We start from the raw sequence: 26,524 nt of genomic DNA on the forward strand, positions 1-26,524 counted from the left end.
ATGATTGCTATAAGTTTATATATTTAATAAGTTTCAGGTTTATAAAATTAATTGAAGCATAGATAAGCTTAATACTCATATTAATTTTTTTGTTTTTAAATAGTTTTAAAATTATAATATTAAAAAATTAATTTAATATTTTTTTATAAAAAAATACATTAAAATATAAAAACTATGCGCAGGAATTCCATGATGGTGGGAAACCATGCCTTTTCCTTTTGTTCTGGGGTATCCCTCTTAATTACTGGCAACCACTGTACTAACCTAATCAATGACACCCAATTTACAAGTGCATCTCCACTCCCAAGCTACTTTAAAATGATCTCTATAAGATATTCGAGACGCATAATTGCCCTTTGGCAGCCATAGACAAAAATATAAAACTGCCACTGCACGGGAAAAAAATTATTTAAATTTGATTCGCCTCTTTGACCCTAGAACCCCTCCGACCAAATTGTAGATACTGTTTTCGTGTGCCAATATTTTGTGATTAGGAGCGTTGCTCGTTAAGTAAAAGGCTCCGATAAAAAGACAAAAAATTAAGAAGAAAGACAAGCAAAAGGCATAATTCCACAACTACCACTGGACTTGAATCACGTGGCAGTGCCAGCATGTAGGTGCCTGTCAGATTATGACTGGCTAGCATTTCAATACACATGCTGAGCTTTCTTTCTCCTTGGTGTGAGGCAAAAGCATCATGGATCTGCCCTAACTTTCTTTAAATGGAAATGCTGTTCATTTGAATATAAAATTTCTTACAGGGCTTTTTTTTTTTGTCTCCCGAAGCAAGTCACATCATGTGCAAGTGGGTATCTTATTATACTAGGAAATCAACCAGTGAAGAACAAGAGAAAGGTGTTCCGCTCCCAAGGGCCACCTATTTGTACTCTGATTGGGACACTTATCATACTAATGGCCAGCAACGTTAGTGGTGAGATCATCACATTTGTAGCAGGATAAATTAAATCTGTAACTAAGAGATTTTGATTCGTGCAAAATGGACCTCTTTCGCTTATTAGTTAATACATTAAGGAGTGCATCGAATTTAGCTTCGATGAGTTCTGGTTTCTTCCTTTTGGAATCAATATAGCTAGCTTATTTATTGGATTAACTATAATTTTTTGGTTAATGTTGTTTCATTACATGGTCAAAAAAGATGTAGATTCTTTGTACTAATTATAATGATATGTTATTTGACATATGAGATGGATGGTTTGCATTGTATGGCATTTCATATTAATTTTTTCATTAAAAAATATTTAAGCAATCATAACTCAAATTAACTTAAAAAATATAAAACGTAACATTCAATAATCTAATATCAAATAATAAAATTTAAAAAAATTAAAGAAAAAAAAATATCTAAGAAAAAAACTAGTATCAACTCGATTAACTTTGACTAATCCACTACAAGCAACATGAGATCGAGATAGCAAATTAAATTTAAAAAAAACATGAAAAAAATAAAGTTAGATCAATAAAAAAACTCTAGAAAAAACCTGAGACAACAAACATTAACTTGACTAATTTGCATTAGTGATAGCACCATATAAAAAAAAGCAAAAAAAAATCACAAAGCTCGATGGATAAATTAACATAATTTCACGAGGTTTAAATAAAATTGCTTTAGTTTTTTATTTTTTATTTTTTAAGCTAATATTTTTTATTTCATCATTCAATATTTATTTAATTGAAAATTATGCTCTATCTCTTTTTCATGCTTTATATGACATTGGTTTTATCATTTTTTTATTTAATTAAGCTACCCCAAGTCTTTTTATTTGTTATTCTTTGTTAAGTATATTTTTCAAAATAATTTTTATTAATTAATTAAATAGAATTTATTTATTGAAAATAAACAGTTGCTCACTTCATTTTATTTTGTTCGGTTTGCTTTTTTAGGATGTTGTTTCGGATACCCATGTGACTTCTTTTTGTTGTCGTCAAAAACTTTACAGTCGAGTTTGAACCACTTCAACAAACTTTTTTTTGCGACAAATGACGCCTATAGTGAAATAATAGTAGATTGTTAGGGATCCTCTTCCTTTTCTTTTCTTTTTTTTTAGGTGTAATATCTATAACTTATTTGTTTTAGTTGATTGCTACTAAATATTTTTTTTTTTATGGTTTATTTGTTATCATGTAGTTTAAATCAAATTATTAGACTATCAAATTTTATTTGATCTATTTAAGTTAATCACTCAAGTGTTATGTTTTCTTGTTTCTTTATAAATATTATTATTATCAAATTATTTTTTTATATGCTAAATTTTTTTAATTAGTTTGCAATGCAGCAAGAGTCACCGATCTAGTGACTCCTAAATTTAGTTATATATACTAATCAATTAAACTACAACTCAGTATAAAAATTTTGCTAGATAGCTAAGATACTAAAATTGCCAATGAAAGACCCAACAGCAACATGCAATCAGAAAAGCGAGATAGTCTTTGATGCACACCTAACGGAAAACCAACCTACACGCACCCAGTGACAACAGCGTGCAGAAAACAAATGTTATATATGTATATATATAGAAGCCTGCTTTTAATTTCTAATATTATACCTCCTAGCCTCGACCATTGGTAGTCGAAATAATTGGACAAGGAAGCGCCCAATTTAGACCACTTTCCTCCGTTTTAGCAGCACTCAAACACCAATACCATTCAGCCAAAACACCCAGAAGAGGGAACTGAATAATTAGGAACCCTTTAGTTTAATCTAAGCTGAGCATATATTATTCGAGCAATATAAGTTGGAAAATGACAAATTAAGAAGGCATCACGCATTCTAAGTGACAGAACAGAAAAGGAGACATGATGAAGCCCAAAAAAATCCGCCTAAAATTGCCTTTACAGCCCACCGACGCCCCCACAAAAAGCTTCAAACTCCAACAACCGTCACGTGCCGTTGTAGAAAAAGCGATCATTCTCGTCTTTTCACTGTCAAAACCCGGGGATTTTATCATCATTTCAAGCTCGCCTCTATTCAGTTTACCAAAGATACAGAGACCATGGACTTACCCGGACGGGACCAATCGGCGATCAACAAGGCTCATGGTCTAGATTAGTGACCTCCATTGCACCTAGGAGGGTTGCTAGTCTAAGTTCTCCCCAAGCTGGGAGAGCCTCCGTCAAAGATACATGGACCGTGGGATATAGAAACAAATTATTGTTGTGTGTTGTTATATTGAAATTACATTTTTATTATTGGGTAGAAGAAAAGAAGCCTCGAGGGCAGGGTGCTGTGATCTATTTCAATAACTTATTGGTCATTAAAAAAATATGTTAAGGGTATGCTAGTTTTTTTCATATTTTGAGATATTGATCAGAGGTTCTTTTAGCTTTTCATTGGCTTTTACGCTGAAGATAAAAAAAAGAAAAAAAATACTGGGCAATTGATCAAGACTTTTTTTTTCATATTATTATTATCGTGTGCAGTTAAAATACATTATTGACATTAAAAAAAAAAAGAAAAAAAGATGGTTTGCATGCTTTTGTACTTTCACACAGTTTTTTTTTTTGGTAATTATAGGGTCATGGTGGGTGCCTTGATTGTTTTCACTTTGCCTTTGTAATTTTTCCTTCAAGAAAGTTATTGGCGTGTAGTCATCATGTGTCATTGCGTGAGTGGCATCCAAGTTTTATGGGCAATATAGATGATGCTATTGGGGTGGTGTGTTTAATACCATCTAGTTGCCAAATATGATATTCTACTATTTTTTTTCAAGTGTAACTATTTTTTTTTTTTTATCATTGCATGGGGGTGTGAGAGTGTCTGATAATCAGATTGTTGTCAATAATTAATTTTTTTTTAAATAAAGTATATGGTTATTTTTTTTGTTATTACTTTTTAATTTTAGTATTTGTTATTTGATTTTTATTTGTTTTATAAAAAAATTATTTATTTTCAATTTCATTCTTTATAATTTCTCAAACTTTTTTTTTATTTCTATATGACTTTTTGTTAAAATTTTATTGGCTTTCAATCTCATAAGTAAATCAAAGTTCGTTGTTTTTGTTTTTTCTATTCTAGTCCCTATTCTTTTGATTTCCTTATTTTATTCTTATATTTTTACAAAAAAAATTATTTATTTTTAATATAATTATTTAATTACAATTTCTCAAGTATTTTTTTCAATTTGATCCTTATTATTTTAGTTTTTAATTTATTTCATTTGTATTTTTATTAAAGTTTTATTAATTTTTAATTTTACTATTCAATCAAAGTTTATGTTGTTTTTCTTTTTATTTGACCCTAGTTCTTTTGATTCCTTTTCTCTTGTTAAAGTTATTTTTAAACTTAATTTAACCTTTCAACTAAAAAAATATATTTTCCCTCTAATTATTATTTTTTTATCCTTATTCTTTTAGTTAATGTTTTTTCTTTGATTATTTTATGTGATTGATTTTTTTATGGTTTCATATTTTGATATTTGATTTGTTGGGGATTCAACTTTACATTTGTTTTATTTGTAGCATTCTCAATCTAATGATTCAGTCACAAGTTTGAAAAGTTAATTTAATTCAATATTTTTTTTGTTTATTTTCTTTTATGATCTTATCATTCCGCATTATTTTTTTGTTAAATCTTGATTTTTTTGATTATCTTCAATTTTTGTATGAGTTTATCCCAATATCAAACTTAGATTATATATTTTGTATGTATTTTTTATATAAAAATCTTTTTAAAATTGATTTTTTTTGTGTTTAATTTTTGAAGATATCATTCTAATTTATCTATGTTTTTTTTATTTACAAAAATTAAATTCATTTTTAAATAATATTTCTTATATATTCATCATTGTTTAATATTTTTTTGAATGTGAGTTTATTCAATCAGTTTCATATGTGTATTTTTATTATCTTTTATTGATCTAGATAAAAATTCAATAAAAATAATCAAATAAATAAGTTATTTTGTGTGATTAAACATCTTAATTTGTATCTATCTTTTAATTTTTTAATTTTTATTGCAATTATTGTTAATAATTTTTTCTCTTGTTTTTTTACATAAATTATTAATTTATTTAATTGGATATTTAAATAAATTTTGAGATTTATAATTTGAATTTTTTTAGATAAAAAAATTAAAATTACTTACATATCCAACATTTTATTTCTTAAAATTTTTTACTACACTCGGGTTAGGTAGCTAGATGCAATATAAATACAAGCCGGCCTGGGTAAAAACATTTTTTTTACCAGCTTCTTTGTTCTTACACTAAACCCTTAGCTTTGAATATCGCTAACGTACGCCACTTGCGATGTGCGCACTCCCTGCCATAAAATCTAACGTGTGAACCCATTACAATGGTGCGCACTCACCCTCGCTGCGCCGGTTAGCTTCTTCCCTATGTTATTTTAACATTTTCCAATTTCCCACCGATTTTTCTCACTTGCTTAAAATACACAGACTCTCGAAACCCTTCTTCTTCTTTCTCTTTCAGTTCACCACCCCCACCGCCCTTACCTCTCAATCTGAAGCGGTTGTTTGTCTCTTCAAACCACTAAAATTCTAATCTCTTTCAGGAGCTTCATTTCCTTCACCAATAGGTAAAGAGTTTCGGAAAAAATTCTCGATCTCTGTTTGTTTTTACTGGATCGCTTTTCTTGAGGCAGGTAAACGCAGTGCCGAGATAACGGTGGCTTGTGGTTTTGAAATTTTTTTATTGGATTCAGAGAACCACACAGAAATCATGTGTTTTTTGTTTACTTTCCTGAATCTCACGGACTTGCAGGGATTGTACGGCTTCTCCACTTCTTCCTCTTCTTCGTTGTTCACCCTTTGCAACGTCACCTGAATCGAGTATTTTCTTAGTTGCTTGTTATCTTTCTGAATCAAAGCTTGAATTGTTGGGTTGGTTTGAATTGTGTGAGGTCCCTGAAAGAAAGAAAAAATGCCTCATCGTACCACGTACTTCTTCCCCAGGCAATTTCCGGACAGGTCCGGATTCAATGCTTCATCGTCTTCAAAACAAGCATTAGATCACGGGAATAAAAAAGTCACTAAAGATGCTTTTAACTTCGAAAATGACCCCCGAAAGCCTTCATCGAAAGATCTGTACTCCACAATTGGCAAAAATACATCCGAAACAACTGCTACTCCGACCACAATAACGACACCAATATCCGATCTCTTCACGAGCAGTGACGACGAAAAGTACCATCCCAGGACAAAACAATTTGGTGAGGACGACAAGTATAAACAAAAGAAAAAACAACTTGCCGCTTTTTTCGACTGGTTGTCCGAGAAAAAAGTTGAGAAATCTACTAGTCACGTGAAGTTGCAAAGATTATCGACTGAGGAGGATTGTCAACTGTTAGTTACACCGGAGCCGGAACCAGAGCCTGTTCTTCCAGCTCCGGGGATAATTAAAGAGAGGGACGTTGACCGGAATTTTGACCGGCAAGTGTCGTTGCCAAGATTATCGAGTGGGAGTAGTTACGCTGGTAGCTTGTTCTCGGGGATTACCACACTTGATGGAAACTTTACTACCGATATCAAGTTTGACACGTCGACGACGGTGCATGTGCCGACTATGAAGCAGAAAGTGGTGCAGGAGTTGACTGAGGAAAAGGAGGATCAGGAGAATAAGAATGAAAACTTGGTGCTAAAAACTAAGGAGAGTTATTATTTGCAGCTTAGTTTGGCTAAGAGACTGAGCGGTCAAGCTGATATTGCTAGTGAGCTTTTGCTTCTGCAGGAAGGCGTACCTGAAGCCTCCGATGCACGAACCGTTTCGTATCGTCTCTGGGTACGGTACAATCCATCCCATATTTTTTTTTTACGATTTTTTTTTCATGTCATGACGAATGCATATGATCGCGTTTGTCGTTCCAGGTGAGTGGATGCTTGTCGTATAGTGACAAGATATCGGATGGATTCTATAACATTTTGGGAATGAATCCATATCTATGGGTGACGTGCAATGAGGATGAGGAAGGAAGTATGATGCCACCATTAACGTCACTCAAAGAAATTGAACCAAGTGAGACATCAATGGAGGTGGTTCTTGTTGATAGACGTGGTGACTCGCGTCTTAAAGAGTTGGAGGATAAAGCTCAAGAACTGTATTGTGCTTCGGAGAGCACGTTGGTGTTGGTGGAGCAACTGGGCAAACTTGTTGCTATTTACATGGGGTAAGGTGTTTATATATCATGATAGGATTACTAAGGTGTTTATCATGATAGGATTACTCTTTGTTATCTAATTGAATGTTCACTTATCCGCTTGTGTTTCCCCCCCTTTTTTGTGGGATTAAATGTTTAGGGGAAGTTTCCTCTGGGAGCAAGGAGATCTCCACAAGCGATGGAAACTGGCTAGCAGGAGGTTGAGGGACTTACACAAATGTATCGTGCTCCCTATTGGTAGCCTATCCATGGGACTCTGCAGACATCGCGCCATTCTTTTCAAGGTAAAAAATACATGGTACTTTTCTTAATTAAAAAAAAAAGAAGGTATTGGTATCTGTTACTAGTTCCTTCGTCCATCAAAAGAACACTAATAGTCCACTGACTTATAAACCTTCAACGATTTGGTGCTACAGAGAAGAGACTTGATTGAACTGAAGGATATTTGTTAGTGGATACTTAGCCTTCATGGTAATCTAATTGGATAGGATATCTATGTGTACATGTGTGATGCCTGCACCCTACTTTGGAAATTTCAAATTGGGGGAGGGAGGGTTGCAGTGGACTGTATACATATATAATTCATAAGGTCCTGTCAGGGAATTTTTTACATGGGAAATTTGAGATCAACTACTGCATGATTTAGGAAATACTCCTCTGATTTTTATTTTTTTCTAGTACAAGAGCACAGGTTCCTAGGGATTTTTTATCGGAGCCCCTAGCTAATCCTCCTCAAAGGATGCTAGCTCTGGAATTCAGTAATATTAAATGCCAATGGCTGGTGATCCTACTATAATTGTGATCATATGTGAACTTTCACGAAATTCTATTGGATAGATGTGTTACATGGAGGAATTATTTGGTTTTTGCAAGAAGGTCCTCTTGATATGTAGGCTTGCGATCCATCACATTTTGTTAGGATTAGGGATGAAGGCTTTAGTGTCTTTGTTGTTTCATTAATATTTTGTATGGATTGATGTGACTGCCAGTTGAGTGGGTACGCATGTTTTTCGTTGGGAATTAGGATAGAAAAATCTGGCAGTTCGCTTTTTTGTGTTTTGTTCTTTAATTTTCCTTCTCAATTTGTACCGTCTTCCGACCAATTTGAAGAAACTATTTTTTTGTAAGATCACATTTAGTTCATAGACATGGTGCCAGGATTCACTTTTCTTAATAGAAGGAAGTTTTTAAAGCACACCTGACTTGACTGTCTGAACAGGGGCGTGGTATCACATGAGAATGCAACTGATTTAGAAGAATCAAGTGTCACCCACAATTATATAAACCAATCCATTAAGAGTGCTCCTTCCCCTGATCACTAAGTAAGGTATTTGTAGCTTGTTGCAGTAAATGACTATTTGTTTGAAATCTTTAATTCATGTGGGTCCGCTAATTGATAAACCAAGGGTAGAAGAAGAATTGGTTACTCTGTTAACTATCTCTTCCTCTCGTTGTTACTAACTCTAATTATACCATGACAGGCTGTTAGTTATGACAGCTGTCGTGACGGTATATAGCTATAACAGACTGTATATTAAACGGTGCTTGCATATATAAAATTATTAAGAAGAAATACAATCAGTTAAAATAAAAAATTCTCAAATTCTATTTTGGTACGAAAGCTTTAAAGAAAAACTTTTTTCTTTTCCCAAAAAAAACTGAATTATAACTAATTCTAACTGTCTTAGCTGTAGTTATATTAATTATCATGATAAACAGTTAGTTATGACAGTATAACATACTCTATATATATATATATACATGGTACGTGAATGTAGAGAATTATTAAGAAGAAATACAATCAATAGAAAAAAAGGAATTCTCAAATTCTATCTTAATGTCAGAGCCTCAAAGAGAAACTTCTTTTCTTTTTTTGATCTAGCCATGACTTCTGCTTCAAGTCGAAGCCATTCTTAAAAATTCAAATTCTTTTTCTTTGAATAAGTCTACAACCTCCCTAATCTCTCATTCTTCTTCTAAGTCTATTCATAATAATTAGATTCCTGAGTCAAGTCCAGCTCCACATATGATAACAAGGTTGATGGGTGGTATTACTAAAAAAAAAGGTCATTCTTAATCTAACAGCTATGAAGATAACAGAACCATATACACTCAATCATACTCTTAAAAATCCATATTAGACTCAAGTAATGGATTAAAAGATTGTAGCTTTTCATCGAAACCACACTTGGAATCTTGTTACCAAGCCTTCTGATGTCAATATCATAAGCTGTAAGTAGCTATACAAATTTAAGTACAAGCTAAATAGGAGTATTGACAGGTATAAAGCTAGATTTGTGGCAAAAGGATATCATCAAACACTTGGCCTTGATTATTTTGAGACATTTAGCCCAATAATCAAAGCTGCAACTATTCATATTATACTAACCATTACTTTTAGTTTTAATTGGAAATTACGATAACTTGATGTACACCATGCTTTCCTAAATGGTGAGTTCGAGGAACAAGTCTACATGTCTCAACCTCCTGGCTATGTGTACACCAAGTTTCCTACCAAAGTTTGTCAGTCGAGAAAAGTTTTATATGGCTTGAAACAAGCTTTATGAGCTTGGTTTCAAAAGCTCAATTTTGCTCTTTTACAGTGGGGGTTCAGTAACTCCAGGACCGACAACTTTATGTTTCTATGCTTTAGCGAATCTACAACTTTGATTATTCTCATCTATGTAGATAATATTCTCATTATAAGCAGCTTACTTATGCAGGTTATTTCAATTGTTGTTAAACTGAATTCTGTGTTTACATTGTGAGATTTGGAGCGGCTGACCTATTTCCTAGGTATTGAAATCTCTTACCATGAGGGTTGTCTCCGATTTACTACATAGAATAGCAATGTTTGATACAAAACCCGTCAAAACACTAGGGGTTGTTGGACATAATTTATCTAAATTTGATAATGAGCCTATAGAAGATGCTTCTCATTATCGCAATATAGTAGGAGCACTTCAGTATCTTACAATTACAAGGCTTGATATAGCTTTTGCTATTAATAAAACATGTCAGTTTGTGCAATAATTAATTTTAGCACATTGACTCTCTGTCAAAAGAATCCTTCAATACCTACATGGGACTATGCATGAAGACTTACTTTTAAATTCATCAAATCAATTAACAATAAAAGGTTTTATAGATGTTGATTGGGGTGCTTAACCTGAGGATTGATGAAGTGCAATTAGTAATCTCATTTATCTAAGGAGTAATCTAATTTTTTAGTTTTTTACCAAGCAAAAACTAGTATCTCGCAGCAATGTAGAATCGGAGTATAGGGGTCTTGTCTTAGCTACTATAGAAATTATCTGGATCCAAGCTTTGTAGCAAGAATTATGTGTTTCTATCCTTGCTATCCCTATACTCTGGTATGACAATATTAATGCCTATCATATAGCCAGGAATTTTGTATTTCATGCCCTAACAAATCAAAACATATAGAAATTGATATACACTTTATCCATGACTAAGTTCTCAAAGAAAAAAAATAGTTACACTTCGTTCCCACTAGAGAACATACAGCTAGCAGATCTTTTAACTAAACATCTCACAAGCTTAAGGTTCTTGTTTCTCGAAATACAATTTTGCCTTGTTCCTATACCCTTTCACTTGTGGGGGGATGATAAAACAACGGTAGAAGAAGAATTGGTTACGTGAAAGTTAGCTGTGAAGAAGAGCTAAAGAAGAACTTGTTACGTCAGGATTTTTGTTAATTATCTCTTCTTCTCATTATAACTAACTCTAACTATATTTTAACTAACTCTAACTGCCTTAGCTGCAGTTATATTAACTGCCATTACAGATTGTTAGTTGTGACTGGGTGAATATATAGAATTATTGAGAAGAAGTACTATCAGTAGAAGAGAAGGAATTCTTAAATTCTATCTCTAATAAGATGTCAAGCCTATCTGATTGTTCCACGTAACATTTTGTTCTAGCAGTTCATATTTGTAGCACTTACTGAAGGATATAAGCTTAATCTTTGAAAACTAATTTGATTGCCAGTGGATCATGTCTGTTTCTGAGCACATTGAGTAAAGCACACCATAGGCAGCTATCTTTCCATTGTACCGTTGTAGACAGGTTCCTCATGCTGATGTCTTGTTAAATCCAATTTAAGTTGAAAATAAATATACCAAGATCACGGTGAAGCAGATAGGAAAATAATATTTTCAGCAACTTACTATTTTGTAGAAGTACACAAAACCGATTTTAAATCTGTGGGCGCAAGATCATTATACTATGAAAATGTGAGTTTCTGCATGCATTAGTAACCTGTGGTGATATATTTTGGCATGTGCAGAAATTGGCAGACTATATAGGTTTGCCGTGTCGCATCGCTCGGGGTTGCAAGTACTGTGTAGCTGATCACCGATCTTCTTGTCTTGTCAAAATCCAGGATGACAGGCAGTTGTCAAGGTATGATACTTTTAATTCTACCTTACATTATCATGGGAGATAAAATGAAACAAGAAAAAGTTAAAAGTAAAACAAGTTGAGGAAAGCTCTAACCAGTCTTCTAGATTTCTCTATTTGCTGAAGAATGTTTGTAGTTTTTGCTAGATGATCTAAAATTTAGCTATGTCACTTCAATTTTGAACCCCGAGTATATACTTAGCCATGCGTTCTTTTCTTCATGGTGTCCAAGCAATTTTGTCTATTCAGCAATAATGGTTTTCGAGATGTTAAGTATCCTCTTTTGTTCATTTATTTGTTATTTATTATGGTTTATACATTGACTAATATCCATATGAACTTTTGGCCACTATTGCATCTATTTGACCATTGCCAATCGATGTGTGTTCCCAGTTCATGATTCTCCCTAAATACGGGTAACTGTTTAGATCACCTGAAAACTGTTCCATAATCCAATTAGATGGAATTATGAATGTCTTTGAACTTGTCTCCTTTACATATGGTAGTCTACCATTTTCATATTTTGCTAATACAGAGGAGTGCATTTTATTAACAGGGAATATGTAGTTGATCTAGTTGGGCAGCCAGGAAATCTCCATGGTCCAGATTCCACAATAAATGGAGGATTCCTTTCTTCAGTGCCTTCACCTTTCCAAATCCCACATATAAAAGAATCCCAACAACCTTACATGGATGATGCACCTTATGAGATTCAAGACTCTAAGCAGTTGTGTGCATTTCCTGAAAATCCTCTATGTTCAGGTATGCCTCACAGAGTTAACTTTTACATGCATCATGCATCAAAGGGGTGAGAGTAACTTTAGGAATTAGGATAACCAACGATGACATGGCTACCACAAGTTTTTTTTGGTTGTGTAACATATACGTATTGGTTCTTTGCACTTCTGTTTTGTTTGGCATTTGCACTGCAATTGTTTGCAATAGCATGCATTCTTGATTTCCATGGATAGCTGACAGCTCTAAATTTCTTTTATTTTCTTTCCCAACTTATTAAGCAACAAGGTTTCCTACATTGGTATCTATTCCTATTTTATGCAAACCTTTTTTTTGTTTTACAATTTTATTTAATGGGGAGCAATCTCTTGCAGGCAACAAGGAAGTAGAGGAACTCACAGTGGTTGATGGTTGGCTTGAACATCTGAAACCCTCCACTTATGTACCAGTGGATCAAGTTTGCCTTGGAAAAGAATCGTCCCTGATGATGCCTTTGGATTTGATAAGGAATGCTGAAGCTCCTGACGCAGCTGGGCGATCTGTACCTGAATGTTCTGGATTTGAAGAAGAACAAGTTATTACACAACAAACTTGCGAGATAGAGAAAGTTGTATCTGGAGGTCCAGTCATAAACAGTGTTGTCAAGCAAACCAAAGTAAACCTATCCAGTCAGTCGGATAAGAAGGAAATTGAGAGCATAATCGGCAATCATGCCAGACTTCCTTCCGTGACCATCCCAAGATATTTGAATCTTGAACCTTCACTTGCCATAGATTGGCTTGAGATCTCATGGGAAGAGTTACATATCAAAGAGCGTGTTGGAGCTGGTAAATCTTTTGCTTCTCATTATTTCTAGAAGCCTAGGATTGATGTTCTTGAAGTATTCGATCATTGTTCTTCTCCTAGAAGCAATTAAATGAAGTGCTGTGCTCTCATTTTATCCTTGCAGGCTCATTTGGTACGGTGCATCGTGCTGAATGGCACGGATCTGTGAGTATATTCCTCTTAGATACGTATTCATTGATTTTTCCGTGATTAGTCATTTGAAGTTGATTCTGCTGCACGCCTGCACAGCTGCTCTGGTCTTTGACTTCATATGAATGTTTGGTTGTGCTATTCTTTATTGACTTCAGAAAGTAAATCCATTTGTGTCAATACAGGATGTTGCTGTCAAGGTTCTAATTGTTCAAGATTTTCATGATGATCAGTTGAGGGAATTCTTAAGAGAGGTATATAAATGCACCCTATCTATTTCATCTTTATTATTTGCTGATGTGCAGATTTTGTGTCATCTGTCCATGCATGCTTCTGTCTAAGTTCCCCTCCCCTCTAGTCCCACTATTTTCAAAATGCTACTTTATTCTCCTCTTCAATTTTTTGTTTCTTTTGTTCTGCCCGTGATTTATCTATATGCTCTAGTCACCATTGTTTTGGAATTTTAACAGTTAGCTAAACAAGCAAATAAGAACTCTTGATTTCTCACCCATTTACTTCCATGGTTTTGGTCACTCTCTTCCGTATATGCTGTCTTTTAGTGTTACACCTGTCCATGCAAATGTATGGAATCCAAAAACCATGGGCTGTACCTTGCACGAGTATTGGTTAATGTTATTGATCTTTTGAATAGCTGATTGTCTTGAATACAATTTGCTGTCAGTGTATTATACGTTGCACCTTATCATCTCTTTGATTTTTACTGGTTGAGTGAAAAATATAAGCATGTAACAGGGCATTCCTCTATATATTGTTAGGTTTAAGGCTTTCTTCTTCAAAGATTACCAGCTTTGGGTGTGTTATTTCTGCGGCGAATAACAATGCTACAGATCAAGTTATAATTAATGTGTTTTCAGGTTGCAATAATGAAACGTGTTCGTCATCCAAATGTTGTTCTCTTCATGGGTGCCGTTACAAAGCGCCCTCATCTATCGATTGTGACAGAATATCTGCCAAGGTATCATCCAATTTTTAGCATAGTAACCAGTTGATGTTCATCTTTCACTACTAACTAGAAATATCACGCTAACCAGAGTTTCTGAACAGGGGCAGTCTATACCGCCTCATACACCGGCCTGCTGCAGGCGAAGTACTGGATCAAAGGAGGCGTTTACGTATGGCACTTGATGTGGTATGTGATGGTGTTGTTCATAGTGCGTTTGATTTCTGATTTTTTTAGCAAAAGTTCGATGTTCTTTTTTGGGAGCAGGCCAAGGGGATCAATTATCTTCACTGTCTTGATCCACCAATTGTTCACTGGGACCTTAAATCTCCAAATTTGTTGGTTGATAAAAACTGGACAGTAAAGGTAAATGATCAAATATTCACATGAATGGTATTCAACTTTCAGGCAGCTTGCTGCATATTTTTAACCTCAATTGTTAATTTCATGCTCAGGTGTGTGATTTTGGGCTGTCCAGATTCAAAGCTAACTCTTTCATATCATCAAAATCAGTGGCTGGAACAGTAATTCTCTCTCTTAATATCATCTGCTTTAAATTATCCGTGTTCATTTGCATCGTGAAAATTCCCTTGATTGTGATTATTATTTAATTGAATTCTTCAGACAGTTGTTTCTCCAAGAGATTAGACTAATATACTCGTAGGCATGAGAACATGTTGAAGCTGTTATGCCAGAATTTTGTCGACTTCCAGACTCCTATGGTGTTGAGAGCTACAGCATTCTTGTTCATTATCATGAGACCTTTTTCGTGTTGCTTTTTTCTTTTCTGAGTAGGCTTTTGAATATGTTCCATAATTAGCTGTGCACTCTTCTCTACTCCAGAAAATCAGATAATTTCCAGTTAATACCTTGCAGGTTGAAAATTTACTTCGCAGTGCTTCAATCAGGCATGTAACTCTCTTACTTTTTTTTTTTCAGCCCGAGTGGATGGCTCCAGAATTCCTTCGTGGAGAGCCTTCCAACGAGAAGTCTGATGTTTACAGTTTTGGAGTCATCCTATGGGAGCTTGTGACTATGCAACAACCTTGGAGTGGACTTTGCCCTGCCCAGGTGAAACATAAAACTGACACCTGCAGCTTGTCAAATTGTTAGACCCCCTCATTCTTTTTTTTATGATCAAGCCGAAATGGTGGAACCTTTCAGGTGGTTGGAGCTGTAGCCTTTCAGAATAGAAGGCTCTCTATTCCCCAGAACACACCGCCAGTATTGGCTTCTCTCATGGAATCTTGCTGGGCGGAGTAAGTACTCTCGGGTTCCATGGTTGTTTATAGTACTTGTATGCTCAACAGTTAAGAGCCGGGGTATTTTCAAGATGGAATATGCTTTCCCTGCTAAGATTTTTTTTAATTAAGAACAACACTCCAGCACATCTTCATTATTGAAGACTGCTCATGCCATCATATTGAAAGTATTTAGGCTTCTGCATGCAATTTGCGTTACAATTAAAGTGCCTACAAGATATGGATGCTTCTTGATCATTATGTCTGTTCATAACTAGTCAAGAATTGATCGCTTATTCCATTTTGTCAGAACACCAGATTCAAGTGCACTTGCCTGAGATGTGCAAGACTTCTACTGTTCTGATATACTTATCTGGACAATCATAGCTGTCTTGTGTCTATACCATGATCTAGCTGCTGTCTCTAAGAGTCCTATCCATCCCAAACTATACAAGTTGCTGTTTTGTTTCAAGATGAGCTAAAAAAATTACAACTGCTGAACTGCTGGTTATATCTGTTCTGTTTATGATGCCTTTTGATTTTCTGTTGGCAGTGATCCAGCTCAGCGCCCATCTTTTGGTAAGATAGTGGAGTCATTGAAGAAGTTGTTAAAGTCTCCGCTGCAGCCAAGGCAGATCAGTGGACAAAAGATTTCTCCCTTCAAAGATACTTAATATATTCTCACTGTAAAATACATTGAGCATCCAGCTGGCTTCGGAGATTTAGCTGATAGAAATAGAGTCCCGAACCCCTATAGTTATGGTGAACTAACAGTACCTTTTTGGTTCCAGGCAACTGTAGATGTGTTGCTTATCTAACCCATTTGGAAGGCGTTAAACTTCGAAATCTGCTGTTCAAAATGCAGGCCGAGAAGTTCCCTCTGCATTTGTATAGGTTTCTATGGGCAGCCCCTTTCATTTAAGTTAATTTGCATCTCAAATCGGAGATGTTTAAGATTTCGGAAGATATTTTGGCATGTATTTTCTTCTGTAAGCTGTAATAAGGGAATCTCTCCATGTTCATACAGCAGCGTGATGTAATAATTCGATTGAACTCCTTCCAGTATATTTAAGCATCAATGCAAGTGATCTACAGATGCAATCATTTTCATTTAACTGCTTGTGCATGGCACATAGTTCCTTGTATTTTTGCTGAAATCATGGCCAATCGAAGCTCCCTTATCTGGGAGTAGCTTGATTTTTACTCATCTTCTGAAGATTAGTCCCCAGAGGAATTGCTTTGATCTTCCTCGTTGTAATTTCTTCATGGACTCTTCTATTTCACGGCCATCAGTAGAAAAGGTGGATTCAATACCAGTATGTAGTCTTCCGAATTGGTTGCGTTCCCTTGGCATCAATACACGCCATTATACTCATTACCAGCTGCAAGAACTTTTTCCCTGCGACTTGGCTACCACTGCATTTGTCATCGTTTTATGCAGAACCTGGAACATCCTGGAACAAAAATCTCCCTTGCTCTAACGTGGTTGTGAATATTTTTTTTTTTGCTGGGGACTGGAGGGAGTTGGTGCTATTTTATCACACATAGCGACCTCTGTGATCCTATTCTTTTTAATCGCACATCGAAGGGTATGAACGTGCTCTCTCTGTTGCAAAAAATAAAAATCAAGGGTTAAGCTCTGGCTCGAGTTTTCCGTTTTGCCAAGTTGAAGCTGCTAACAGTAAATACTCGACAATATCATTCTATCATTTTTCATGACTAAATTATTGCCCTAGTTTTTCATGGTAGGATTCTTTAGTGGTTGTCTGGATTAGTTAGGAGGTTGGTGCTCATTTCTCAATATTCCCCTTAATTATTTTCTCTTGCGAGCATTTTTCACAAAGCATGTGTTCGTCCATGTGACGTGATATTTCATGACGCAAGATGGTTTTTTTTTTTTTTTTGGGAAGTTAAGTCATACTAAAAATTAAGGGTATTGATGTATGCAGTTGGGTTAGGTTTGAAATTATAATTGTATTTAATTTAATTTTTTATATTTTATAAATTATAAACTTGATTTATTTTAAAAAAAATTACACGGGTAGGTTGGATTTAATGGTTAGGCTAAATTTTTATGGATATTACAAATATATATAAGCTAATTTTATATTGCTAATTTTGATGGGTTGAGTTTAATAGAATAAAGATTTGATATCAATAAATTAACCCAAAACTTTTTATAAGATGTAACAAAACTTAATATATTAATCAATTAACTATAATAGAAAAGTCAATTAAGATGTGATAAATAGTGAATTTATAGGATATATAAATTGAGTCGAGTTGATTGAGTTTTAAAAATTTTAAATTGCTACTCGATTCATAATATTTATTTCTTAGATTTTATTTTATTTTATTTATAATATTTATATTATATGGCTTCATGGATTAATCTAAGTTAATTTAAGTTAGATAATATAAATATTATAGATGGAATACTTTTTTAAAACACTCATCCTAAAATTTTTTATGGTTTAGTCGTTAAATAATAGATATTTTCTTTCTTAATAATTCAATTTTCTATTAATTTTAATATTTAAAGACATGAATAGATATTTGTTAAATTTATATTGGCTCTAGTTTTAGAAAAAGAAGAATATATTATAATATAAAAAATGTATTAAAAATTCAAACGAAAAAAATTTGCCCATTTGTTTTTTTTTCTTCTATTTACTAGCTTTTTTTTTCAAAAAGGTTTTACACATTTTATTTCAAATCAAAGTTTTCCATTTTATTTAATTTTTTTAGTCACACTTTTATTAGCAAAAGTTGCAATGATATTTTTTATATTTTAAATCAAAAGATGGTTTTATAATATTAAAGAAAAAATTATAGATATTTTAATGAAACATACTTGATGTTAGTAAATGTGTATTTGTTTTATGAATAATTTATTTTTAATGAGTACTTTGATTTTATGTTCAGGATTTTCTATATTTTACATAAAAATTATTTATTTTATATTATTTATTTTTATTTTTAAAGTAAAATAATAAATAAGTAAAAAAATGTAAAAAAAAATACAGCATAAAAAAAATACAGCTTAAGTAAATTTTAAAAAATAAAAAATAAAAGCAATCATTTTTGTGATTTCTAAAGTAAAGTAAAATGTTCTGATGTAAATAAATTAAAAATATCAAATTTTGTTTGAAATTTTTCTAATTAATTTTTTCCTTCCATAACTTTAAAATCATAATTAATTTTATTTTTTTTAGATTATGAATGGAGTGACCGATGAAGGAAAGTACAAAGACTGATCTGTCAATGTCAGACTATAAATTTTATTTTTATAAAAGAAATAACATAAAAGGAATCTCTAATGTCATTAATTAAACTATTTTTGGGCTCGTGGCTTTCCTATTAGTTCGGCTTCTTATATAAAATGCAATCTAGACTTGTTTGTTGCCCTGACTTTGTCCAATTTTGTGGAAGAATTTGACGGAAATTAAATCTCAGAAGAATCAGTGCATTCCATGACCTTTAATAAAAGACAGGCCTTTATTTATTTTTATTTTCTTATAAAACATGTTTTGTATAGTTTCTGATTTTTTTTGGCAGGTCTCATTTATTCTCGGTCCTTGGTATTATTATAACAAAATAAACTAAAATAAAAGGATAAAATCCACAGTGATAGATGCGGTAAATCTAGACTTATAACATGTTTGTCAAAAAACTGAATTATATTTTTAGTATTTTTAAATTTTTTGATATAAAATATAAATTTTAAATAATAATAATAATAATAATAATATATTATTTTGCAAAAATACTTTAAAAATAATAATTATTATAATATTAAATACTATTTTAGTGTTTTTGTGGATTAACGCAGTAAAAAAATAACTTTGCCTCTCTCAACACGAAAAGTTGACCTAAGTGTGGAGAGTAATGAGGTCTTTTGCTTTTTTTTAAAACAATAAAAGTATTTAATTACTCTTAATGAAAAAAAAAAACTTAAATAGAGGCTTGGGGTTGTTATGGATTTTCAATTATAAATACACAGTAAAATTATTGGGATGCTAGTGTAGTTAAAATACTTTAACTATATCACCCATGGTCATTTTAGTTATCTCACCCTTTTTTTTTTTTTTGTTATAGTTAAGGGGGATAAGTGGCGGATTAATATGTGGATTATGGTTGTATTATTTGAGCAACATATATATCATCTTTGTTTGACGGTCAAATATTATTTTTCAAGATAATATTTGAATTGTCTTATCAAGTCTTTTATAACTAGATAATACAAGCCGTAAATGGATGCTTGATTTGGCACTAGCGGTCTTTTCCTTTTTTTATTTCTTAAATATTTATTTTTATATGATCCTTTAAAATTTTAAAGTAATATGTTGTTTTTTCAGTTTCATCATTAATTTTTTTTATTTTTAGTTTGTTTCTTACCTCTTTTGTATAACTTTTTTTTTTAGTTTTATTTTTCAATTCTAATTTATAGTATATTATTTTTTCAATTAAGTCCTCATTTGTTTTTTATTTTTTTATTATTTTATTAAATTTATTTCTCTTTTCAATTTTACTAATTCAATACAAAATTTATAGTTCTCCTGTAATTTTATTTTTATTATTTAATTGTTTTTTATGTTTTGAATCTTTTTTTATAATTATTTTTTTCTTCAATCTTATTCTTCAACTTTTAATGTACTAGAAATCGAGTTTTGTATTTTTTATTTATTTATGGCACTTCTAGTTTAATGAACCGAGTCGCGGGTTTAAAAAATTAATATGAATTTACATATTTTTTTGTACTTATTTTCTTTTTTAGTTTCATTATTTGATATTGATTTTTTTAAAAAAAAAATAGCTTTGTATTTTTTTATATTTCTTTTCTACTAGGTTATCCTAATTTTATAACTTAAATCGCTAGTTTGGCGTGTTCAAGTTGGCTTGGATTGTTCCTCATCCTTTTTTTTTTATCGAATTTCATCTTTTCAGGAGTTTGTTTCTCAAGTTATTATGATAATTTTTTTAAAATTTTTTGATTCATTTACTATCATTATATATATATTCAAATGATCCAATTAAAATAAATTCAACATATTTGATTCAATTAAGGCTACAATTAGAATTATAGATTGTTTTTTTCCTTTAAATATGCTTGTAACAACTCAATATTATTTTTTATATGAAAAAAATAATAGGCCCTGCGGCATAGCACAAGGCCACATCTAATGCTAGTTTATTTGTCAATAAGACTAGTTTTCCCTCTGAAACTTAAGAAGCCATCCTCTACCAGGTAAATGAATTTAGAAAAACACATCTGTTAACCACACTAGTTAAGTAATTGTTGAAAAAAAAAATAAACATAGATGGAAGCATAATAAAGATAACAACTAACATAAAAGGACAAAGATTTGGTTGAAATAAAATTGTCATAAATAGAACCACTAGTAATGATTTTATTTATGAAATAAAGTTTGATAAGCTCTACCTACCTAAAAGGTTTACAAGTATTTAAATAGGCTTGAAATTGTTCTTAACAAAAAAGAAAAATCATAATATATAAACAAAAAGGAAAACAAACAAAAAATAAAATAAAAACATAAAATTTAGAAAAATCAAGGACAAATAACAAAACTAGTTCAACTGACATCTTCGAGACCTCCTTTAGGTATCCTTTAAAGCTTGGTTAATTTCAACAACTTGGGCCTCTATTAGAACTAGATCTTAGAAATATCTTAGAAAAAATTAAGCTCGATCTAATAATTAAATAAAAAATTATGACCTTTTAATGCTACTTTGTTGGTTTGGCATGATCAAGCTTCTTCTTGAGCTTAGCTCCGCCCTATTTGTTAAAAAATTGCTTTTGCTAGATTATTTGCATGATTTGTTATAGGCATGTCTTCATCTAACAGCACGTGGTGTGTCGTCCGGTGACAGAAACCCTGTTTTCAGGGTAGCGATCGAAACATCTCGGCATCCTCTCCATCTACAAGTGGCATGTTTGGCATAATAATTTATTTTTGGCGTGTGTAGCCTTTTTTTCCCTTTACTCTTCTCAATTTTCATATTAGACTTTCAAAATTTAAATTAGCCCCTAAATTTTATCTTTCTTGAGATTTGATTACTACTATTAATTAAAAAAACGCATTTGTTATACTCTTTGTGTGATTTGTTGAAGACATTTCTTTATCTAATAGTGTGTGGTTCGATATCAGGTGACAAAAACCCTATTTTTGTGGCAGCGATCGAAGCATGTTGACATCCCCTTCACTTATAGGTGGCATGTTTGGCATGATTTTTTCTTGTTTGACATGTGTGGCCTTTTCCCCTTTCACCCCTCATTGATTTTCATGTTGACTTTCTAAAAATTCAAAATAGCCCTTGAAATGTATTTTCATTAAGATTTAATTCTTATTATCTTAATTTTTTTATTTGAAATAATTTATAAAATTAGAGTTTCTTTTAGTTTCATCCCCATTAGATTTTTTCATATGTAAGATTTAGTTCATATTCCTTTGATTGCTATTTACTTTTTAAAAGATGCTCTTTTATATTGTTTTACAATTTCATTATTCTTAAGGTTTTTTCCTATCAGGTTAATTATTTGTTTATCTTTAAATTTTTTTATTGATTTTATTTTATTATTTCATCATTCAATATTTAATTGGTCTAATATTTTAGCTTATTGGTTGAGCCTAAATCTAGGACTTAACAAATTATAAATTTGAGAGACTAACCTGGATTTACAAGGTTTACCCAACTTGCTTTTTTCCTTTTTTTAAAAGCTTATTTTTAGTTTCGACTTGTTTTTTAATATATACCTTTAAAGTTCATGGTGGATTTGAGAAGACTAAGGTAACTAAGCATCTCAAAGCAGGTTCAGTAGAAAATGAGATTGCTTATCATGAATGAGAACATTTAGTTAGGGAGGCACATTCATCCACAAAAGATTCAGACTCATTTACGAGTTGTGATGATTTTAGTGTTGACACCTACATGGATGAATTGTGAAATGTATTGATTTTTTAAATATGTTGGGGAGATAAATTGTAAATTATGTCTTTAAATTGTTAGTTGCTAGTTGTTTTTTTGTGGTAATGAGTTAAAAGGTTGGAAACATTGCCTTAGTTACATTTTTTTAGCAAGTCATGAATGAAGCATGGACTCTCGAGTTACAAATAACACAAATGACCTAGCAAATTATGTCATTATTCAAAATATTTATAGGTTGTGTTATTTTTTTAATTTTTTTATGTCACTATACTAAATTAAAAAAAGGCTTTGAAACTCTTAACAAAAAAGGAATTACACATTAAAATCTATTATGATTATTCTAAGAAATATAATTATGAGACTCGATGAAAATTGACTTGGTTTAAAGCTGACTTTGGTTTAAAGCTTGGATGATGAGTTTAGAGAATAATTAGGCCATTTCATTTTTTATTTTTCTTTGAAAAATAGCTAAAAAACTTGGCAATGAAAAAATTATTTTTTCACTAATCAAATCCAATTTAGAATAACGATGGTCACATCATTCATGAAATTGTCTAAAAAGACATAAATATAATAATTCTTCTTCTTCTTTTTTCATTTTTAGATTTTTTTTGAAAAATAGCATAGTTTGTTTAAAGCTTTGGGACAATAACACAAGTTAAAAAAATATTTAAAAAATAACATAATTTGAACACAATTATGTACTGAAACATCATTTTTGTACGCAACCACTATTTTGAATAGCAATTGCATCTTAAAATATGTTTTTCTACACAATCGACATTTAACAATTGTTTAATGAATGTTTCAAAATATCTTCTTTTTATAAATTAATTAACCTAAATAAAAGTCAAACAGTTATTTTATGAAGATCTAATAGCCAAAAGATAGGATTCAAGATCCAATTGTCAAAAAAAGTAATAGGAGATGAGATGATGCAGTAAGAAAGAAAAATAAGAGGAAAAAAATAATAGATTACTTGAAACATATCAAGATTATATTTTTGACATACTCGATACCACTAAAAAGTAAGATTTTGACAAAACAATTATAACCCAACCTTGAAAGAACACCAAATGAGATCATAATTAACATTAAATTAACTCTAAACAAAAACCCTAATAAATTACGATCATGCTTGTGGGTCTTTTAAAGTATGGGTAGAATTATCTCGTTAAAATTTTTATTATGGTACTAGACATGTTGAAAACAGAGCTTCAGTATATTCAATAATCAATTTTTTTTTATCATTAGATCTCAAATCTCACTTTCTATTGCTGAATCTTCATAAAATTTTGTGTTAATTTTTTATGCATGTTAATTAAATTAAAAGAGACATTGTTTTTGAAACAATCATAATTTTCAATAAAAATACAATTATATTCTTAATAATCTATGTGTTTAAGAATATTCTTAGCCTCCTTTAAGAAGTGCCGTCCAAATAGAAATCGATCAAAATTTAATTTTATTTTTTTTTTGATCTTTTTAATATAATAATATCAAAAATAAATTTTAAAAAACATAAAAAATATTATTCTAATATATAATTAAATAAAAAAACTTCAAAAAACAATTTCCATATTATTTATAAGCACCCCTCCATTTTCCTAGTTTCCTCAGACCAGCATAATATCTGACAATCCAGAAGGAGCCGAAATAGACAACGGCAATTGTCAAGTGAAAGCAAATCGTCATGGGTCAATAATAAAGCAGAGAGAAGGGCGGCTATATTCATTTGCCCTCGACCTCGATCCATCTACGACAGCAACGGTCCTTACTATCACAACAACTTTTCACCCCCCTCCCTCTCCAAAAACAAAGCCCCGCCCCCCTAAAGAAAAAAAAATCACGCAAAAATAGAGAAAAAAGAAAAGAAAAATGATATTCGATCTTCTGCTGCAAGCAGGTCTAATCCTGGTGGGAGTTTTCATGTTTCTAGCTATGCATAACATCCCTCAAAAATTCCTCTCCAAACTCCGTTACCGCAACCGCGCCGATCTCCAAGCCAAACGCCACTTCGTTCTTGGCGCCCAGCTCATCGCTCAAGCCAGATCGCCCTCCAACTCTCGGTCCACAGCTACCTCCTTAGCCAAACAAGCTGAAGAAGAAGCCAACAAAGCCATCTCTCTCGACCCCAAAGACGCCGCTTCTCACATCTTAAAAGCCTTATCTCTCGATCTGCAAGGGTTCAGAACATCAGCTCTGGAATCGATAAACGTGGCTCTGTCGCCGCTGGCGGTTAAGTCGTTAAGCGCGAGCGAGAAAGGGGATGCGTTGTTTAAGAGGGCTGAATTGGCGATGGGGATGAATCGGCGCGGACGAGTTGAACCGGCGATTCAGGATTTGACCGAGGCAGTTAAGTTGAACAAGGATAATGCGAAAGCGTTTTGTTTGTTAGGTGAGTGTTACGAGGCAAAGAAAATGATAGAGGAAGCTAAAGAGGCTTATGAGGAGGCTTTGAGGTTGCAGCCTGAGTTGGCTTCGGCGAAAGAGAAATTGGACCGCCTGCGTTCTTAACGGCTTTTGGTCTTTCTTGATTTTGGTTTCTTGCAAAAACCTTTAGTACTGTATTTTCATTTTCTTTTTTCTCTTCAAATGAAAAGGGGAGTTGATTGAGTAACATGAAAACGAGGAGAGATGCCCTCCCTCCCTCCCTCTTTTTGTGAATTCTGTGTGTCTACAATTCTGATCCAAGACTTGAACAACAGATTGTTGTAATCTTGGGCAGATGATGACCATTTGAGTATTTTTAGAATAATTGGTAAAGGTTTCAGATGCACAATCCAATTGAGCAAGAGTAGCTTTTCCTTTAGCCCTTGTATCCTGTGGTTACCTCAAACCTCAAATAATATTTCTTTCTTTCTTTTAAGTTCTACTAAATTACAAGCAAATATTGTATATAAAAAGATAATCTTACTGATTAGTGAAATGGTTTATCGCATAAAATGGTCTAGTTCATATAGGATTAACGGCCAACATTCAACTTATTTTTATTCATAGATAATAATAATAACAGTCTAATTATCTAGCAGAAAATCCGAAATCGACATCGAAAGGGATATTTGGTATCATCTTCTCTTGTTTTTTGTTTGGCTTGTATAAAAAAACTATTTTTATTTTATTTTTTGTTTATAGTTTTCTTAATTTATTTATTTTTTAACAAAAATATATGAATAAAATGTTTTTATATAAATTTTTATTTAATTTAAAAACATAATATTAGTTAAAATATAAAACTAATGATACAGCACATCTAGTTTAATTATGATGGTGACCATGTTGGCGAGATGACACGCTGCTATAAGTTTATAAAATAAATATATTTAATAGTATTTTAATTATAACTTAGTGTTAAATAAATAATAAAAATTAAAGGATTAGTGTCAAATAAATAATAAAAATTAAAGGTATAATAAAACTAATATTTCATAACGAAAAAAATTATGTTAATAATAAAAAATTTAGAAATCAAACAAACTAATTTGTAGTAATTTATAATATTTTGTGAGGAAAGATATAGTGTTTTTGCGGCATGATTTAGCTTTTCTATTAATAAAAAGATTGTTTTTGCGGCATAATTTAGCTTTTTTATTAATAAAAAGAAGAAAAAAATTATAAAGCTAAATTTTTACGAACTTAATGTTAAAAAAATCAACAAAAATAATTTTTGAAGGAAAACAACCATGAGAAAAAATATTGTAGCAATTGATAATATTTTGTGAGAAAACTATAGTATTTTTTCCAATACAATTGACAAAAATAATTTTAGAAAGAATCATCAAAAAATCATTAAAAAAAATCATTTAGAGTGATATTGTAGCAATTTATAGTGTTTTGTGAGGAAACAAAAAATCATTTAGAGTAATATTGTAGCAATCTATAGTATTTTGTGAGGAAAACAACAATGCTTTCCCCATATTATTTAATTTTTTTGTAATTATAATTTTTAACCAACTCGATATTTAAAAAATGACAAAAATAATTTTAAAAAAATCATTAAAAAATAATGTTAGAAAATATTTTAGCAATTCATAGTGTTTAAAAAAAATACAAAGCTAAATTCTCACTCAACTTAATATTAAAAAATAAAATCGATTGAAATAATTTTTTT

General features: G+C 31.8%; 2 protein-coding genes across 4 annotated transcripts; both read left to right on the plus strand.

Moving 5' to 3' along the window:
- The first annotated feature begins 5,270 nt into the window (after positions 1–5,270).
- On the plus strand, positions 5,271–16,578 carry LOC105120490 (Protein kinase superfamily protein). Of its 3 annotated transcripts, none has more exons than XM_011018710.1 (16): positions 5,271–5,619; positions 5,739–6,755; positions 6,842–7,140; positions 7,271–7,415; positions 11,441–11,556; positions 12,110–12,315; positions 12,663–13,115; positions 13,238–13,278; positions 13,449–13,517; positions 14,139–14,239; positions 14,329–14,413; positions 14,492–14,590; positions 14,680–14,748; positions 15,164–15,295; positions 15,389–15,483; positions 16,019–16,578. In XM_011018710.1, the coding sequence occupies exons 2-16, from the start codon at positions 5,898–5,900 to the stop codon at positions 16,137–16,139; spliced, it is 2,889 nt and encodes a 962-aa protein (XP_011017012.1). In that variant the 5' UTR covers positions 5,271–5,619; positions 5,739–5,897; the 3' UTR covers positions 16,140–16,578. The 3 variants fall into 3 exon arrangements, with proteins under 3 accessions (XP_011017012.1, XP_011017013.1, XP_011017010.1); XM_011018711.1 differs by having other exon boundaries at positions 5,271–5,553; XM_011018708.1 differs by having other exon boundaries at positions 5,271–6,755.
- A 7,458-nt stretch (positions 16,579–24,036) lies between these two features.
- On the plus strand, positions 24,037–25,286 carry LOC105120491 (Tetratricopeptide repeat (TPR)-like superfamily protein). The gene has a single exon (XM_011018712.1). The coding sequence runs from the start codon at positions 24,292–24,294 to the stop codon at positions 24,928–24,930; it is 639 nt and encodes a 212-aa protein (XP_011017014.1). The 5' UTR covers positions 24,037–24,291; the 3' UTR covers positions 24,931–25,286.
- Positions 25,287–26,524: the final 1,238 nt, after the last annotated feature.

The sequence above is a fragment of the Populus euphratica genome, unplaced genomic scaffold (genome assembly GCF_000495115.2).
Source record: "Populus euphratica unplaced genomic scaffold, PopEup_1.0 scaffold6.1, whole genome shotgun sequence".
NCBI classification, from domain to species: Eukaryota; Viridiplantae; Streptophyta; class Magnoliopsida; order Malpighiales; family Salicaceae; genus Populus; species Populus euphratica.

Coding starts and splice junctions, on each gene's coding strand:
- LOC105120490 (XM_011018708.1), top strand. CDS start 5,898: ATGCCTCATCGTACCACGTACTTCTTCCCCAGGCAATTTCCGGACAGG. Junction 13,279..13,448: donor GTGCTGAATGGCACGGATCT/GTGAGTATATTC, acceptor GTGTCAATACAG/GATGTTGCTGTCAAGGTTCT. Junction 15,484..16,018: donor ATGGAATCTTGCTGGGCGGA/GTAAGTACTCTC, acceptor TTCTGTTGGCAG/TGATCCAGCTCAGCGCCCAT.
- LOC105120491 (XM_011018712.1), top strand. CDS start 24,292: ATGATATTCGATCTTCTGCTGCAAGCAGGTCTAATCCTGGTGGGAGTT.